General features: G+C 36.7%; 1 protein-coding gene across 2 annotated transcripts in view; it reads left to right on the top strand.

Annotated features, from left to right (window-relative positions):
- The window catches only part of HBS1L (HBS1 like translational GTPase), a 59,822-nt gene extending 41,225 nt beyond the window's left edge, over nucleotides 1-18,597 (top strand). For both annotated transcript variants that reach the window (XM_063390059.1, XM_063390058.1), the window contains 13 exons: nucleotides 1,530-1,786; nucleotides 2,251-2,416; nucleotides 3,435-3,552; nucleotides 6,133-6,279; nucleotides 6,947-7,021; nucleotides 7,752-7,869; nucleotides 8,052-8,120; nucleotides 11,311-11,415; nucleotides 13,410-13,500; nucleotides 15,088-15,196; nucleotides 15,810-15,910; nucleotides 16,782-16,926; nucleotides 17,939-18,597. In XM_063390059.1, coding sequence (XP_063246129.1) covers nucleotides 1,530-1,786; nucleotides 2,251-2,416; nucleotides 3,435-3,552; nucleotides 6,133-6,279; nucleotides 6,947-7,021; nucleotides 7,752-7,869; nucleotides 8,052-8,120; nucleotides 11,311-11,415; nucleotides 13,410-13,500; nucleotides 15,088-15,196; nucleotides 15,810-15,910; nucleotides 16,782-16,926; nucleotides 17,939-17,950 — 1,513 coding nt within the window. In that variant the 3' untranslated portion in view covers nucleotides 17,951-18,597. The remainder of the gene's footprint in view (nucleotides 1-1,529; nucleotides 1,787-2,250; nucleotides 2,417-3,434; nucleotides 3,553-6,132; nucleotides 6,280-6,946; nucleotides 7,022-7,751; nucleotides 7,870-8,051; nucleotides 8,121-11,310; nucleotides 11,416-13,409; nucleotides 13,501-15,087; nucleotides 15,197-15,809; nucleotides 15,911-16,781; nucleotides 16,927-17,938) is intronic.
- The last annotated feature ends 518 nt before the right edge of the window (nucleotides 18,598-19,115 follow it).

Raw genomic sequence — 19,115 nt, 5'->3', positions numbered from 1 at the left:
AAATCAATCAGTCTGCTGCAGTACTGATAATACAGGTGGGTTGTTAAACTGTGGGGAGGCAGGTAGAGCCATAAAATGTCCCATGTTACTTAGTGCTGTAATGAGAGGCTAAATTTGCATTTGATCTGAACATTTATAATGTTTAATTTTTTAGATCATAACTCTTCAACAGCTTTGTTTAGTAGACTAACATGTTTAGACTGTATTATTCCATGAGGTCTGTGTAATGGAAAGGGACTAACACAATGCAAATACTCCTACACAGACAGAAAATGAGAAGTAATGTCAAATAAAAGCTGAGGTGTCACAATGTGGAATTCTAAAGTACCAAAACAAACAGTTTTGTTTGTAGAAGTTGAAAAGATTAAAACAGGGTAGTGAATTGTGGCATGTAAAAAGAAAGTGAAGAGTGAAGATTTTGCTGTGGATGTGGAAACACTTGACTCTGAGAGCCTGCATGAATCTGTTCCAGAGAAAGCAGTCTGCAGCATGATGGTACTGAACTTGAACAGATTTCCAGTTTTTCCAGGGGAAGAAGCTTCTTCCCCTTGGATAGAATTTTGAATGCAGTCTTTTATAGGGATTTTCATTTTACTGTGTAGTCAGTGGTTTGTATATTGACATTTGCTGTGGTAGAATGTTGGCAGACCTGTAATAACTGCTTCTGTTCTTGTCTTGTTTCTTACATTAATGCCTCACCAGGCAGTAGGAAAGCTTTTGCTGTCTTTAAAATGTTTCTTAGTGTTTGTTTTTAGTGATCATCTTTGCTGTGACAGGTAAAGAATAATATTGTACATTCTTAGAAAGCTTATGTAAGTCAGGAAAATATGTTCATTTACAAAATGGAGCTAAAAAGAGAGAGTGTCAGAAAATAATATATTTAGGATTATTTACCATTAGGATTAATATAGTGATTTGTGGGAGATCAGGGTGTTAGAAAAAGAGAGTTTGAGAATCCAAATCTCTTCAGTCCTGTGTGCCTGGTTTGATGCATGAAACAAATTTTTTCTATATTGATAATTCTTAACTCATCTGTTGTAGTTCTGTATAAGCATTGCACTTTAAATTTCAGCTTACGTATGCTTAATATCAACTCCTTATGTTATATTACTGTTCTCACAAAAAACCATTACTGTGTTCAGCTGCAGTCATGGTACTGTACATGGAAACTGTTTCAGGATCGGTGCTTCGAAGTTGACTTGGGCTCTTAGTTCAGAGGAACCTGCTCTGTGGTTGTTCTGCATAATTGTCCTTTCCCTTCCTGTTAAAGGAAGAGTCTGTGGAAGGCTTGCTTATCTGTTTCATCTATTTTACGAGGTTTCTTCTTATCTTGCTTTTGTAAACAGTGCTTTTCAGACAAGATGTTCAGAGCTGGTATCTGTGCAGTTTTTATCCAGCTGCTTATCAGTTCCACCTTAATGGGCTTATCACAAACTCCTTGGGGCTTACATGATAGTGAAGGGGAATTTCTGTCCCCTAGTTCTGTCTTCTTTACCATTTGCATACTTTGTGTTTTCTTTTTCCCCTAGTGCGCTTGCTGAGGAAAATGGCCACCCTAATACACCTCAGAAAGGACTGTTACCTGAAGATGCCAGTGTAGCATCTGGGGTACTTGAAGCTGTCTCAAAATCTACTCCTCCACCCCAAGTAGTGCAGGTTTCAGAAGAGCAGAATATGGTGCCTACTCCAGGAAAAAAGTCAAGCAAGGCAAGACCACAAATAGATGTGAAAGCAGAGTTGGAGAAGAGACAAGGAGGAAAGCAACTGCTGAATTTGGTGGTAATAGGTAACACTGTTAAATTACATTTCTGACAAACATAAGGTTTAAAAACTACATTGATTGAATCTGGAAGTGATACATAAGCAACGCTGTCCTCACTCCAGGGAAGGGAAATCTCTTACTGTTTTCAGCTGCATCTGCATTTTTTGGAGAGAGTACATTCAGATATCTTTGACTTGGACAGTGAGGTTGACTTGGTGTCCCTTTGAGCACACAGAACATGCTTGGTTCAGTTTCATTGTTGCAGCGTGTTCTTTTTAGCATGAATTTGGAGGTGCTCTATGGTTATCATGCTGTCTGGCTATTGCAATAAACTGTTTGCCTGTGTCTCTGTTTGATAGGATTATGAAGTTCTGTGGATTACAGAAGCATTATCAGTGCATGTGATGTTCATCTGTTTAGTATATTTATTGTGCTATAACTAAATTGCTTAAATGAATAAAATTGCTGTAATATTTATTTTTCCACAGGACACGTCGATGCAGGCAAAAGTACTTTAATGGGTCATTTGCTCTACCTTTTGGGAAATGTGAACAAAAGAACAATGCACAAATATGAACAGGAATCTAAAAAGGCTGGTAAAGCTTCATTTGCCTATGCATGGGTCTTGGATGAAACTGGTGAAGAAAGAGAAAGGTAGAAATACATTTTGATGGGAGTTACCTCTTTTTCTGTGAAAGAACAGCATTTGTTAGAAAATTAGTCTGTTAACTAAGCATTGAAATGTCAATTCCTCACATGTGACTTATATTACTTTTAGAATAAAATCTACAAATTAATTAAATTAACAATTATATTTGTGTGCTTCATAAAAGGCCTTTATTAATTTGAAATATGAAATTTAAAATTGCATTTTGATATTGAAGAAGTGGGCTTTCTGAATTGGTGTTTTTGATTGATTCTATCTTCTCTTTGCTCTGAGTTTTTTATTAAAAAAAAAACTTTCTGGAGTCATCTGTAAATGTCTGGGATTTTTAGAGGCTTATTTTGTCATTGGGATTTTTTGGTGACTGGAAGTAGCATACTAAAAGTATCTGCTACTACAAGATGTTTTGTCCCTTGAAAGTTCCTGTCTGTCTTGATTGTCTGTAACGGGAGATGCAGATGACTAACCCAGATACAGACACATGTACAGTAGTTGTTTGCATTTGATGAGATGGATCCTATCCTGTGTGTCATGCAGAACATGTGGAGGTTAGAGATGTGGAACTGACTCCACGTGTGTTGTAATCCTTCCTTGGTCATCAGGAGTTTTGCCTGTACATCTTTCCAAGTGTGTACCTGTATCTCTATAGCCCTATACCACCTATTGTTTCTTTTTTAAGTCAGCTATATTTCTCTTACTCTGATACTTTTTTCTGAAGAAATAAATTTCAAAAGTATAATTAGTAGTGATTTAAAGATGCAGTTCAGTTTTCATGTTTTCCCTGTGCTTGTGTGTGGGAGTTCTGGGTTTTTTTCTTCACGGCTGGATTTACTGAAAGGCAGCTCTAGAGGTCTGCTCTTCCAACACGCAGGTATCCCTGTGGTGAAGGCTAAATCAGTGAAAGATATGAAGTGTATAATTTCATGGTTGTGTTTTTAATAGCTTACTTTATATCTGTGAAGTTTTAAAGCAGTTTTAATGGTGCATTACATGTATGCTTTGTTTAAGGGGAGTGACAATGGACGTGGGTATGACCAAATTCGAGACACCAACTAAAGTAATTACACTGATGGATGCTCCAGGCCACAAAGACTTCATTCCAAATATGATTACAGGAGCTGCACAGGTGAAGATGGTCTAAAATGCTTTTTCCAATATCAGTATTATTTGTAACTTCTTCTTAAATGTTTCTTTTTCTTTTAAAATCTAAGATGGACTGGAATGGAATCACTGATGAGCAAACTATCTTTGCATTTTCTAAACTTAAAAAAGAATGTGTTTGTTAAACATTAAAGGTAGTTGCTTTTTTTTGATGCTATCGTTTGGGAGGAGGGTTTTATTACGCAAGTAATTTAATAGTTGCAGTTTGATTAAATCATAGTTGAGCTTTGAAAGCTATTCAGTTGTGATATATGTTTACTCAGTGAGCAGTTCTGCAAAAGTCATGTTGTAGCTTAAGATTGTAAGTGATTTTGAGCTTAAAGAAAAAGAATTTATAGGTCAAACAAAACACATTTTTCTGCTTTACAGTATTTTTTAGAGGATGAGAAAACAGATAACAAATTTTATACAGAATGCATCTATCTTGTCGAGGATATTTGCAGAGACTGCATGCCACTTGTTTTAGAAACAGTAGGTGACATCAAAAGCATTAGACACCACCCACTGAATTCAGTATGGCACTTACTAGTTTCCTATAGATAATTATTTGTGGAAATAATACCTCAGAGGTAGAGGAAAAATAACATGGTTACATCATATAAAAGGAGTGATTTTTTTTTTCACTTAAAGACACCCTTCTTTAAATAATAAAATTGATTCTCCAAAGTAAAGATTTAATCATTTTTTCCAAAGATAAGATGTGTATATGTTTTTGCTTTGTGTGTGTCATAAACTGTCTGAAATATGGGTTATATCTTAAGATCTTTGTTGAGTACTTGGATGAATACTGCTACTATGATCTTACAGCTAGAGAATTGCACTGTAGGGAGACTGGTTTGTCCCAAGTTCTGCTCTAGCTCTGAAGCAGAGCCTGGGGGAGAATTCAGGCCTTGTGACCCAGTGGTTAGGCTGCAGAATAGTCAGAAGTTTGGAAATTATGGTGTAGTGCTTAGACAGCCACCTCTATGTGGTGGAATATGTGTTGTAGCAATTTTGAGTTTTAAAATTAGAAGTGAATCTTTAGTTTCAGAGCAGTGGAAAATGTTGACTCAGATGTCCTGTTTCTTTACAATTGTCGTTTAAATAGTTTTTTGTTTTGGAAGAAAAGTAACACAGGCAGAAGTATTAAGAGAAGAGTTGCAGATCCCCCAGCAATTGTATCAGTTCAGCAGAAGACTGGGCTGACCAAGTAAAGCTTGATATCTCTGTGTTCCAGCTCTCAGGGTGATGAGGGCTTGATCTGTTCTGGAGCCTGTTAAGGAATCACTGAAACTTTGCACCTCTCTCTTGCCTATTAGAGCAGGCCAGTGCTGAAGCAATGGCTGGAAATGGCTTTAGTGCCTTTGCATTCTGGAGAATGCTGTTAGGAGGTGAATCCCCAACTGCTGTTATGCAAAATGCAAATCACCCTTATCACAGCCAGCATCTGGCCTTTGATACATATTCAGTAAGTCCTGAGGTACTGTTTTTATAATTTAGAAAATGCAGGATGTCTCTCTTTTGAAGAAGTTCACTGCAATGCACTTCTGAGGCTGGAAGCTCTGAGGAAATTCACCAGTCACCCTTCTCCCATTCTCACACTCCTGCCATGTCTGAGCTGGGTGGATTTCACGCCTGGATGAGGCGAGGGAAGTTCAGAGTCAGGACTTCCTTTTCCTGGAATTCTGAAGCATAAGCATTTAAGGAAAGGGAGAAAGTACCACTTTTTCTTCTCGCCTTCTGTTATGTCCATCTCCTCAGTCCTCTGAAATTGTCTTACACCTGCCTGTTGACACCAGTGCCCTTGTTGTTCACGTCTGTTGCTGTCACTTAGTACATGATGATGATCTAACTGGCAATTACTTACCAAAGCAGGAAAAGTACAAGAAATATTAGCAACATTTAAGGCCAACAACAAGATCTGTGTTTTTCCCAGTGCTTACATGCTGACTTTTGTGCAGTGCTGTAGACTATTTGCTCTTAATGCTTTGGCAGGGGGTTTGTCTAGGTGATAAAATAGGCTACTTTGTCTTTGCCACCTTATGATCTTGGCATGCTCCAGTGTGTTCAGTAAACTGTGAAGCATTCACATCCAGCATACAGTCAACTGTCCAGTACAAGTGGTTGTCCCAGTTGTATAGTGTGGTGTTTTGTTTGTAATTTTTGCAGCTTCTCACTAAGGAGGTGTACAAGCTGAGGTAGGGAGAACTGGACATTGCACTTATACATTGTGTTCTAAAGCTTCTGAGCACAGACTGCTTTTGTTTAGATCTGTGCAGCATCCACAGTGGGTAGACTGGAGGGGACAGGTTCCTCAAACCTGCAGTTGTCCTATGTTTAACCTGGAGGTGCTGGTTTATGACATAAGATGACATAATGCCATAGTATCTCACCAAAGTGGGTATGATACAGATGGGACTGAGCAATTTCAATTACATTTGGAGCACATCAGGATTCCTCCTGTGTAAAGTAGATTTTGTGTGAAATGTTACTGACTGAGGTACTTACCCAGATTATTTCCACCTCTTAACCACTTTTTTTTTTTTTCCCCCCTCTTATAATATAGGCTGATGTGGCAATTTTGGTTGTGGATGCCAGCAGAGGAGAATTTGAGGCAGGGTTTGAGACCGGTGGACAAACTCGAGAACATGGATTATTAGTGCGCTCTCTTGGAGTGACACAGTTGGCTGTTGCAGTCAATAAAATGGATCAGGTACATGTTTAGTTTCTTCATTTAAGTGATGGGCTTCTGTCTAGATTTGTGGATATTAAATTCCAGGGTCAGTGTTGTGAAACTAATAATAAAGCATTGTTTCTTTGCTTTCCCTCTCTATCCCTTATCGACTTTAGATTTTAGGCATAGACTTTACTGTGCTATTCTTTTTATTTATGGATGTATCTTCAAAGTACACAGAAGGTTAGCTGTGATGCTAAAATGAGCAGGGATCCCTTTTGTATTTGTGTAAATCTCACATAACAATTGATCTCAGTCGCATCTGTAAGATCATCTTGGTGGTCATTCAGGTCAAGATGTCAATAGTTTTATTTAAATGTGTAAAGTGTGTTAAAGATTACTATTGATGTTTTAAGCTACTACTATGTTGAATATATCTTGTTGAATCTGAATTTTGTGTAAACTTTTAAAAAAAGTTACTGTTGAAATGAAAAGGGCTTGCAGTTTTAGTGGCGTGTTGTTTGTGATCAGTAATTGCTAATGGGTATGCTCTTATATATTCAAGTATGAATGCACCTGGAAATCTCATGTTTATAAATACACATCTGTTTCTATTACAGAATTGGTGACATGCAGCTGTATGTTCCAAGTCATTATTAAAAATCTATCATTTTATTATCATATCATAATCTGTGCTTTATTTTAGGTCAATTGGCAACAGGAAAGATTTCAAGAAATTACAAGTAAGCTTGGCCAATTTCTTAAGCAAGCTGGCTTTAAGGTAATAATTTGTGAGGCCTTTGTTGCTTTGTTCAAACATTTGGGTGGGATGAGCTTTTCCTACAGTCAGGTTATTTTGTGTCACTTTCCTGCACATAATAGCAGATTCCTTTTCTTCCTGGTAAGGTGACATTGAGCTCGCATAAGGGTAGTCACTTCTTGGATACTCTGTGTCATCGTTTTTGTTTAGGTCTGTTGAGTCTTTGGGGTACTCAGATCACTTGTAGTTTCTTGGGATTGTTGTCTACAAAGAGACCAAGAATGGTCTATCTTAATGTTCAGGATTACATGAATGGCAGTAGAGAATTTTATACTGGAGCAAGTGTCAGTGTGGATTATGAGCTCATGAGAACCCTCCTTCAATGTTTTCTCAGTTCCAACTACTATTCATCTGGACTGTTTGTGGTCTTCCTGCAATCCCTATGCATAAAGCAGCAATTCAAACCAAAGTTTTGCCTGTCAAACATGGAGGAGTTTGTTACCTGAACTCAGTTTCTAGTTATCAGCATATTTAGGTATCTCCAACTCTTTGTTGGAGCAGAGTCATCTGGCAAGAGGTAACCACAAAGGAAATGGATCCACTGAGTAACCTGTCTTCTCCAGGGAAATATGAATGTGACAGTTATACTTTTAAAGTTTAGATGCATAACACTGAAAAAATGCACCTCTTGCTTTTGCTAGGAGATCCTGTTGTTAATGTAGGCTTTGTATCTGTTTGTTTTCTTTTTTAGGAATCAGATGTGGCTTATATTCCAACAAGTGGCCTTGGTGGTGAAAATCTAGTCACAAGGGGTCAGTCAAGTGACCTCACACAATGGTATAAAGGAAACTGTTTGTTAGAACAAATCGGTATGTGCAATTTTCCTCATTTAAAATAATACGTCTTAGGCCTGTGTGTGTTAAAACTTTTATTTTGGGGAAAATGTGAGATGGTCATTGGAATGCAACATAATTAATTTCTCTAACTGAGAAGTTGCTGAGATAGTTATTACTTACAAACATTCTAAAAGATCTTGTCAATTGATTTGCAGATTCTTTCAAGCCACCACAGAGATCAGTGGATAAACCATTTAGACTGTGTGTTGCTGATGTTTTTAAAGGTTGGTTGTTTTTATAATATTTTTACCATAATTTCACTGACATTTAATACAAGTGTTAAAAAACGCCGTCAAAATGAGACTTAAAGTTGGAACTTCATGTATGGTCTTGGACCAGAGTAGTACATTTTCAAGTACTATTCCTTGCCAGATTTTAAATAGTACTGCTGAAGGTGAAACACACTGGAAAAGAAACTGAAGAAGCCAATCGACATGACCAGTTATTTGTCTGTGTGGTGAGTTCATGGTTCTGTGGGTCAGAATGTAGGACCTTCCCAAACTGGTTTTGCTGTACTAAATCAATATTTCTCAAACTTTTTATGAGGGTGGCTTTGTGCTCTTTAGCTTTCCAGTCCTAGATTTTAAACAAGTTTGTCTTGTTCCTTTTCTGTTCATTATTGTAGTTCTGAATAGTGATACATTCCTTAATTTTTGTATAAAAATTTGGGTAGGTGTGGTGGAAGAAAATGGTGGTGGTGGTGAGACTGTTACAACCTGCCAAGGATTTAAAGCAGTGAGCTAATCCCTGGCATTAATAAAGATAGGAACAGCAAGAACTATAACCAGCTCTTATTCTGATTGTCTGGCAAAAATAGACTGCCTTGAGCCTGTAACATTTTTGCGGTAATCTTGATCTTTTTTTGCATTTAATCATTTACAATTGCAGATAACTTAGAAGAAATAAGGCTTCTAGTCTCATGCCATTTGAAACATTCTGTAGGTCTCTTGAAAAATGTTGTAATGTAAATGACAGCATGATTTGAACTGTTGTAAATATTTGTAATCAAATATGATTATTGAAATTCATATTTAAGAAATTTTGCTTTCTGTTCAGGGTGTTTATAGGGGAGGTACAAAAAAAATCAGATCAAAATATTGATTGCAAATAGTATAAACTTGGAAATACCAGGTTTGTGCAAATTTCATGTGGGCCTTTGAGAAAAAACTAGATACTGTGCAGGCCCTTGGTTAGCTAATTTAACTGAAGCCATAATGCTAAATATTGAAAACTTGCATGGGAATTTACCCTAGTGTGATACCACTGGCTTTGTCATCTATGCCATCTCTTGGTTTTTTTTTTTTTCTTTTTTTAATTTTGTGAACTGTGGGAAAGTGTGTTAAGATTATTGATTGAGATCTTTCAAAATAATATCACAGCTTTTCAGCTGCGATAATCATTTCTGGGTTGAACAAAGTTTCATGAAATGAGCAATTTTGACTACATCAATTTTGCTGAAGTATGCAAAAAAATAATGGCTTTGAAAGGGACTCAATTTACATATAGAGGGTTTATCACTAAATGTGGCCTTTTAGGTGGTTTTTTTGGCTATTTTTTCTTATGTTATGATCTCAAAACTTAATTAACTTTGATGCCACCAGAGGAAGTAGCTGCAGATAGAAGTACATGAAGCAACAGTTGTTCTCAGCTCTGTTCCAGTACCTGTGCATGCTCAGGAGGAGCTGTCCATAGAAGTGTGTAAAAAGTGAGAGTGCTGAGTGTACTCCTACATAGTTTGGAAAACCCCTTTCTCTATTAAGGCTGCTCACATGTATGATTCACCTGCCTCAGCCAGATTTTAGCTGTTCTCCTAATATTCATTCCCTCCAGGCAAACTATCTCCTGATCTGAGAGGTCCTTGTAAATCCCTTCACTGCTGCATCAGTCCCCACTTACCGTATCATAATTCTGTCTAGAGTGTGACTGATCTGACCCTAAAATGCCTTGTCCACCAACCAACTCCTGAGGACAAGGAACATGTCCTGGCAGAACCCAAATACCATGATGCACAGAAATTGGGCCATTTTTTATGCCCTGATTCTGTCCCCCACTGTCCATTTTGCACTTGCACTGATTTCAGGGGGAACTGAAGGAACTGGACACTTTTTGGGGGCAATCAGCATGGGAGTTGGTGAAGCTTCAAAGACCACATTGGTTTACCAAGCCAGACATCAGTGGTAATGATGTGAACAAAAGATAAATGGTTCTTGATTGTGCTTGGAGTGGTTGAGAATCTGTTCATGTGTCTGGTTGCCACAAGGGCTTGCAAAGCCAACTTCAGGTTGTTTTGTGTATAGTATTGAGGTGGTGTCTGTAGTGTGATTTGGGTATTCTTTTTCTAGCCAGTAACAGCTTTGACAGTTTTCTGTTTGACATTTGGTGTCATCTGTTAATTGTCTATATTTCATCTCATTTGCTGGAATAAATAGAGGAAAATTAGCATGCAGGCATACTGGTAATATTTTTCCAGATAGAAAGATGGAGCCATCCATTACGTAGAAGCATTCTTCAGTATCTGTGATGAATGCAAAGAGCAAGTTGATAGTAAGTGACTTCAAGGTTTGAGATCAACTTGTTCTTTTAAATTCAGCTTTTAATTTAATGTGAGACACAAAATACTAAGATGCTTGCTTATATTGCTGAATTCTGATATTCAGCAAAAGATTATTTTTTGTTTATGTGGATACTGAAAATGTCATTGTAGAATCAGTTCAGAGAGTTCTTTCTAAACACACTTGCAAACACATGCTAAGAAGATGAGGCACTTGTTAAGGTGGGTGCATCATTGTGCATGTGTAGAATATCTGTGGAAAATTCAAATGATGAACAGACTGCTAGGACATTGAAGACGAAAACTTTGCCAATCTTATATTCAGAAATACTTAAATCATCTCCCATTATAATAGTTTCTCATATTAAATAGAACTGAATCATTCTTTTACTTTTCCAGGAGTAAAAGTAGTATACAGACAGAGTATGCAGGATTCTGACTCAGTTGAACAGTAAATGGCATAGAAATTTGCACCTGTATGCCTGAGAATTATTATGAGAGGTCTTTCATATTCCTTTTATCTGTAATTATAATGAGAAAGTGCTGAATTAAATAATATTGCTAGAAATTAAGGGACTTAGTCTAATACTGAAAAAACTAAAAAATATTTTGTTATGTACCTACATTTGTTTAAAGAATATTTCTTCCTTAGTTCTGAAAAACATAAGATCTAAAGGTTTTGAATTTAATGTTTCATTTTCATTATGATGCAGAGCTGGCTAACTTGCAAGTACTGAACACTGCTGAGAAGGAAAAAAATCATTATATTAAAAACTTGTCTATGCATTGGTGAAGGACTGGCTTCTGATGGGAAATTGACTGTATAATGAAGTTTTTTGAAATTGTTACTGTGTTTATTACAGACCAAGGTTCAGGATTTTGTGTGACTGGTAAAATAGAAGCAGGCTTTATTCAGGTTGGAGAACGACTTCTGGCAATGCCTCCCAATGAAACTTGCACTGCAAAAGGTACAGTCTTCAGAAGCATGTTTACTTTCAGGTCAATACTGGGCTAGAAACAGTTACTGAAATGGTAACAGACTGTCAAACTGATACTAACTGTCAAACATAAATTGTGAAAGCATAAAACGAATTTCTTTAGATGTGACTGTGTCTGTATAAATATGTCTGTGAAGAGTATGTGAAATCTTGCATGCTTTTTTTTACTGTATCAGATAATCCAAATGTTATAGCCTTGTGGCTTTTGATATCGCTTTATGAAGAGCCTGCAAAAGCATTTAAGTTCCAGCAATGTCTGTAAAGATATTCAGTACAGGAATCATTGCTATTCAGCATTATTGTGGAGTGTTTCTGCTGTTAGGAAGTGTGAGGTTGTTGAACAACCTTTAGAAAATTATCTTATGAATTGGTTGTGAAAAAGCTTGAGAATTAAATCATTGCTCCTGTTTGATGTTGTAAGATTTGTCATTGATCCTTTCTTAATATCAAACTTTCAGGATATTGCTGTCTTGAGCAACTAGAAAAGAGAGGAAAATTGGATTTAAGTTTCAATACATTTGATTTCTGAAAAGAAATAGCTAGACATTAAGGGCTTAGCTGTTTCCTGATTAAGCTTGCTGTCTTTGTACTGCAGAGTTGGTTTTATTTCATATGCAAATAGAAAGATAAAATTATGATTTTCCTACATTAGTCAGTGAATAAAAAATTGAGTCCTTGAAATACGAATAGGTTTTTTTGTATCTAAGTATTTAGCCTGAATTCAGCCATGTATTCTTTTGGTTGTTTGTTTTTTTCCAAACCCAGCTTGTTCAGTGCTAATTTGGGAAGCTCTTCAGTCCCTCAACTTATGCAGTTCTATGCACATTATTCACATGCACAAGAATGTTACAATAATGTGGATGAATTTGGGTAGCAGACCACTGTAGTCACTCCTCTGTGTGGGGAGTGGAGGAAGTACCATGGAAAAAGATGTATTTTGTCTGAGTACCTCCAACAGCATGATCCTATAGTTTTTCTTTTGTACTGCCTCTCCTATGACTGAAATGCAAATGAAGGCTGGGCATATAAATTCATTAAGAATGTACTATTTATATTTAATGTAAAGAAGTAATAATTTAATTTAGCATACAGTATTTACTTAAGTTGGTAAGGATTCAAGCTGTTCATTTCAAGAGGCTGAATTTCTTTCATTCTGTGATATATCAAATAATTATCACGCTGCTTTAAAAATGGTACTTAATATGATTATAGTTGAATAATGCTTTCTGGCGTGTTTTTGGCAAGTGGTTTTGGGAACAAATCTGCAAGTCAAGAGGTACAATCTGCAGCAAAGTAGAACTAGATCCCATAAATATATGCAGTATTTCTAAAAAACCAGGCTTTTTTGTATCTCTCTTGGTGTCCACTAGAAACCTCAGGGTGTTCAATCAAAGCTAATTAGTCTTGTCCTTACCCCTCAGCTCAGTTGTCTTTTAAAGATATTAAAAAACATAAAACCCAGAATTAAATTGCTTGTAAAGGTGCTTTCTGATAGACGCGATGTCGCGAATAAAAGGCTTCAGTTACACTTTTTTATGAAAGAGTCAGCAAACCCACTTAAGGTAAATGAAAGTTGACACAGTACCATTAAAGTATATGAAAGATGCGGTCTAGGGTGTGCATGTGCCTCAAAGGATGGGTGGGGCAGATATGGAGATATTAGTACTACAGCGTTTTCGGGATTGCGTCATCTGTGCTGGTGACAAGGGCCAGGTCCCCTCCTTAGGCTTGAGTAAAGCCATGTTATGGTGCAGGGTGTGGTGACAGAGAATAGTAAACCCTTACCAAGGGGAAAGAAAAGCTTCCTCGGTCTTCTCAGTTAAAAAGCTTTTACTCTTAACCCATTCATACTGAAAATTGATGAGTAATGGTTGATGAAGCACAAATGGCCCAAACAGAGCTGTTTGTTTGTAGCTCAGAACCTAGGTACTTCACTGTGAGGTTCTGTTCTTACTCATTTCCAGGAATCACACTGCACGATGAGCCAGTTGATTGGGCTGCAGCAGGAGATCACGTTAGTCTCACTTTGACCGGCATGGATATCATCAAAATCAAGTGAGCAGAACTGGGTTTCAGTCTAAGTAACGGTTTGTTTTTAATGAAAAGCTGTATAACTATTACACTGGACCGTATTACAGCGGTTTACTTGAAGAATGATGTGGCTACCAGGATATTTAAAACCAAAGTGATGCATATCACCTGGCTTGCATGTACAAACGTTGGAAACATCTGCTGCATGTGCAACGGCAGCCTCAGAAGAATACTGTCAGTTTTCATCCTTTGCCCTAGGGCTGACACCAGTAACCTTCCAAGCCCTTTTCTTTTAGACTACTCCTTGGACCTTTTAATTGCCAAATAAATTCAACCCATGTTGCTAAATAAAACAGAAAAATTTTAAGGAACTTCTCAAATTATCAATCATTCTAACAGGACACATGCAAACAACTGCCATTTTGTACTAGTTAGTAAATCTGTACAAGTGAAACTGATGGAAACTTCTTATTCAACACATTTAGCTGCTTGTAAGATTTATTTTCCTAAATGTTTTGCTAAGGGGTGGTCTGATAGTGAGTCGCAGCAAATCTCTTTGTGTCTTTTCCAGTCTGTTGGATTCATGCTAAGCATTAGCCTCAAGCTTTTAAGTGTCAATTTTTCTTTAGGCTAGATGCTTGGATCCACAATTTGTTCACCTTTTTTACATTCCATTTGGACTTCAGACAGCAGACTGTCAAGCTACTTTTTGAAAATCTCCTTGCATTGATAGTTTTCCAAATTTATAGTCTGGTTTAAGGGAAAAGTACAGGTGTTCTGTGTTCCCATTTCATACTGGAGTGGGATTCTCAATGGTGAAACGGTGAGGGAACTCTTGTTGTAGTTGTTGAATGAAGTCTTGAGTAAATTTGTTACCCTGACGACATTCATCTTTTGGAGATCTGTTAGAGCTGTCAAGAAAAACTATGAATTTTCAAGTCCTCTTGATATTGATGAAATTTGATGCATATGTTTTTTCTCTTCCATCATGGTTTTTGTGTGGGATTAATTTTCCTTTCATTTCAGATGGCTAAAACTAGCCCTGGTGAAAAAGCTGTTTCTAGTCTACTTACTGACTTGTAACAAGCAGCAGCTTTGTTGTGACTCCATGTAGAATTTTTTGGAATTGAGTGTTGCTGAAAGCCCAGATTTTGAGTCCTGTTCATGAAGTTCCCTTATTATCCAGAAGATATTTGAGTTACAGGCAGCAGTTCTGCGATTTTGGGCACCCTGCAGTATTTTATGTTGTTGAACGGAAACCCTGAACCTCTGAATGAAAGTCTAATTCTTAAAAATATCTACGCACAGGAAACAATGACATTTTCAGAAACTGATTAGCAATGGACGTAGTTGTTCACTGAACTAGACAGAGCCCTTCATGCATACACACAAAATAAGGTAGACATTGTCTAGGAACGCATTTTGTTACAGGCTTTAGTAACGTGTTCCTGGATATCCACTCACCTACACCCCCTGGTTATATAAAAATGGTGTTGTTTTCATTTGCTTGTCTTAATCACTGCACTGAAAAAGGATAATTATTTAACACTTCTATGTCAAGACATATCTGTTTATTTGATTTTTAAATTTTTTTTTTGTTCTTTCTTGTAGTGTGGGCTGTGTATTTTGTGATCCCAAGGAACCCATTAAAGTTTGCACTCGGTTCAGAGCTCGGGTTCTCATCTTCAATATTGAGATCCCAATCACTAAAGGATTTCCTGTAAGTCTCTGTGAAAACTGTGGTCATGGCAGGTCTGCTCAGGGCTTTTCCACTCTCTGTTTGACCTCCTGAATATAAGACATGTTCAGAATCCAGAATTCTGTCTCTCCAGAGGAAACAGATTCTTCTGTAATTTGAAGTGGATAGAAGGGGCTACTGTGGCTGTTTCTTACTGGCTTTAAATGCATATTCTTACTGGCTTTAAATACATAGCTGAGCCATTTCAGAGAATGGGAGTTCCACCACAGCTAGGCTTTAGAAGCTCACATCTTGTGGAAATATAATGATGCACTTAAGTGTAAGATACCTTTTAAAATAAATAAAATATCAGGTCATGCTACAGAACTGCACTGAGGTGGCAAAAGCAAAACAACTAAAGGATGAAAAATGTATTTATGATGACATAAAATATGTCCTTTGTATTATATCAATTGTGATCACAAAATTTAAGAACTAGAAACAGTTATTGGATATGAGAGACACTCCTGCGAGAGAAGTTTTATAAGCATTTGTTTAAAAAAATCAGTCCTAAAATAAGCTGCTGTTTTAACTATTAACACCTAGGAATGCTGGTTATTGTAGGATGTTTAATAACTGCAAGAAATATTTTCAGGTGCTTTTACACTATCAAACAGTAAGTGAGCCTGCTACTATTACAAGACTGTTGAGTGTCCTGCACAAAAGCACTGGTGAAGTGACAAAGAAAAAACCTAAGTAAGTGTTACAAATAGTTAATAATTACTCAAGAAGTGGGTTGACGTTTAATACACAGTATATCAAACAGGTTCTAGTATGAACTGATTGTATGTTATAAGAATATGCTTTTGTTGTTTTAGTTGGTTTCATGTTTGGATTTCAGTGTGCTTTACAAACTGAAAAACCTCCTGCCCTCCTGATAAATCCAGAGCACCTGAGAAGTACAATGACTTAGGCCTAAGGTCACTTCCAGAATTGGGAATGAATCCCCTTCACTTAAAGGGCTGATGATCTCTCTCTCTTTTTTTTTTAACAGTATTTCTTCTTTTACTGTTAAAGCATGGGATCCTTATATAATTCAGGAGATGGCTAACTGTCTAAAATACACTTGACTAGACAGTGTTTCAGTGCAGAGGAAATTTAGGGAGTCTTCCCATACATCCCTCTAGTTATTTAAAGCTGTATTTGGCTAGAAATGCTTTGATACATACAACATTTTCAGAATAATCATTTTCCAGAAATTTCATGGCTGAAACTGTTTCCAGCTTCTACAAAGTAATGAGTAGGCCCTTTAGTTATGGGGTTGAAACAAGACTTGATTTCCACTTAACATGAAAATACAGGTGTTAATGAGGCAATCAGCTTCAAAGCAATTTATTAAATGCTGTGGTGTGTGCCAAGAAGTTTTTTAAGAAAACGTAGATTCCCTATTAAAAAGTATACTCCAGGCAAATGAGTTTTGAGTCTCATGGCTTAGGTTATACTTGAAATCAAGCTTGATAATTATAGTCTGGGCCTTCTAAAATGATTTTTCCATTTATTCAGGATTATTTTCATCATTTATCTGTGCATACATTTGTAATAGAGTTTTCTGCTTTTTTACCTGCAGGTTCTTGGCTAAAGGTCAGAATGCTCTAATAGAACTACAAACTCAAAGACCTGTTGCTCTAGAGTTGTACAAAGATTTTAAAGAGCTGGGGAGGTTTATGTTACGCTACAGTGGTTCCACTATTGCTGCAGGAGTTGTTACAGAGGTATGGCATTTTTGTAACAGACTTTCTGTACTACAGAGGAATGATGTTATGGTTAATGCCTGTTTTACACCCTCACTTTAGCCTCAAAAGTGAATTTTTTCTGCTGAAAAAGAGACAGTGCTTCAGCAAGATGTGAGGAAAACTTGTCATGATTCTGTTTAATTTATTAAATTAATTTATTAGGAGTAAAAATTACTCTGTTCAGAATTTCCCCTCTTTTCCCTTGAGTTAACATACATCAGTCTTTTTGAAATCTGCCTATATGACTATACTGGAAGCAGTTTGTAAATAAGAAGTTTTGGCCATTTTAACTATCTCTAGGTTGGGTCTAATTTCTTTTTCTGTTAAAATTAAAGACAGTTGTACATTTGATTCTTACTGTTGCCTAAAAACATTTTCTTACCCTGTGTGAGAGGAAGCAAAGACTATGGGGCTAAACATATATGTTTTGTCTTCTACTAGAAGCAAAAAATATGAGTGTCTTTCTATCTGTCCCTTTAAAAAATCTTGCTGTGATTTAGTCACATTAGCCAAATCCTGGTACTGAGAACTTAAGGCTGAGTCATTTAATGTCAAAACTTCGAATCAGAGCATGAACATTTCTGGTTTCTCCATGTATGCGTAGGAATGATGTGCTAGGTCAGTCAGAGGCCTTATGGATGTATAATGCTCCTAAAATTTTCTCTGGTCTTAAAATAAGATGCTGAAATAGGATGGGTTGCACTCATTTTTCATTAAATTTGAGGATTTTCATAAATTTAGGTTGAAGATTCTATTTAGGTCTGCAATGTTTAGAGCTAGACTAATGTTTGTGGAATTGGGACTGAATAACCTCTTTGGTATGTTATTTGGGAATTGCTGTTTTAGAACTTTTTTTCTTGTTCTGAGAGTTTAAGTGGAAAAGGTATTATTTTTTTTCACAGCTGTATAATACTGAAAAACACTGAGATGATATTACACTTGGTACTTAATTTTTCACCACAGGTTTTTTTCCATTTGCTTATATTTTTAGATTAAAGAGTGACAGTGGTGACAGAATTTTCACCATCCAAGCAAAACTCAAATCAGATATCCAAACTTCTGTGTAAGAATCCAATTATTTCAGTTGAAGGAACAAGTGCAATTAACTGGGGAGAAGATGGTGGTGACAAAAGTCAAATTGTGTGAGACATCTGGGGATCCCTTCATCAGTCTCTTCTGCTGCAGAACAATATGCCAACTGACAAGGAACTGCAAGTGTTGCACTTCTTGATCTCAAGAATCTCATGAGTTTCTCCATGTGGAATTTAGCCCTTAGAGAAGTTGATGGAAAAATATTAGAAAGTTGAATTAGAGAAAAAGATGATGAGTTATGAAACAAACTCCTTACTTCCAGACATAAATTGTTTACAAATTTTCTTTGATTGCTTTTTTGCTGCACATTAACTCAGTAAGTAACTATTGGTCTAAAATATTTTTAGGTTTGAGTTAAATGCATATTCAGGGAAAAAAAAGAACTATTTACCTTGTTTTCAAGAGAATGGCGTGTAGTATTATCATGGGATTGTTTTCCCTGTCCCAAAATTTATTTAAGAAAAAAAATTGTCTTTTGCTGTGTAGTGGAAGCTGTGCCAACTTTGGCTAATTTTATTTTTTAAACAGTAAGAATAATAAAATAAATTTGTCTGAGCATTTTTGTCTCCCTCATCTTTTGTTATTTAAACATTCCTAAATTGTGTTAAATCATTCTTCACTTACCATAACTGAGAAGTTTCACAGTTGGCTTATGAGTTAGAATGCGAAACTGGCATCCAGCTTGGCTTTCTGAAGAAATAATTTCAGTTTTTCTCATGTTACTCAATGCAGCCAATGCATACACACATCTCTTTCATCCAGACTAGCGCTCTCTTGAACAAAGGCTGACAGTTTAATCTTGTGGTGTCACCTAAAGCCAAATTGTGCTGACTTATGCCTGTAACTCCTTCCTGCTTTTCTGTAATGGGACAGATGAAACCTCCCAGCTGAAAGGAGGGACCTTCTGCCACCTCCAGCTAAGGACAGACACACTTTATTATAACTTGGAAGTTTCTTTGGTAGGAATTTTGAGAGGACCTCAGGTGTTTCAGGACCTGTATGTAAGTGCAGAGTGGAGACAATTCATGTTTGCCCAGAGTTAGTAGTGGGAGGCAGGAACTGAAGCACTCTCTTCA

The sequence above is a fragment of the Prinia subflava genome, chromosome 2, assembly GCF_021018805.1.
Source record: "Prinia subflava isolate CZ2003 ecotype Zambia chromosome 2, Cam_Psub_1.2, whole genome shotgun sequence".
Taxonomy (NCBI): Eukaryota; Metazoa; Chordata; class Aves; order Passeriformes; family Cisticolidae; genus Prinia; species Prinia subflava.
The sequence above is the reverse complement of the archived record's forward strand: the minus strand, read 5'-3'. Positions and strand labels throughout refer to the sequence as shown.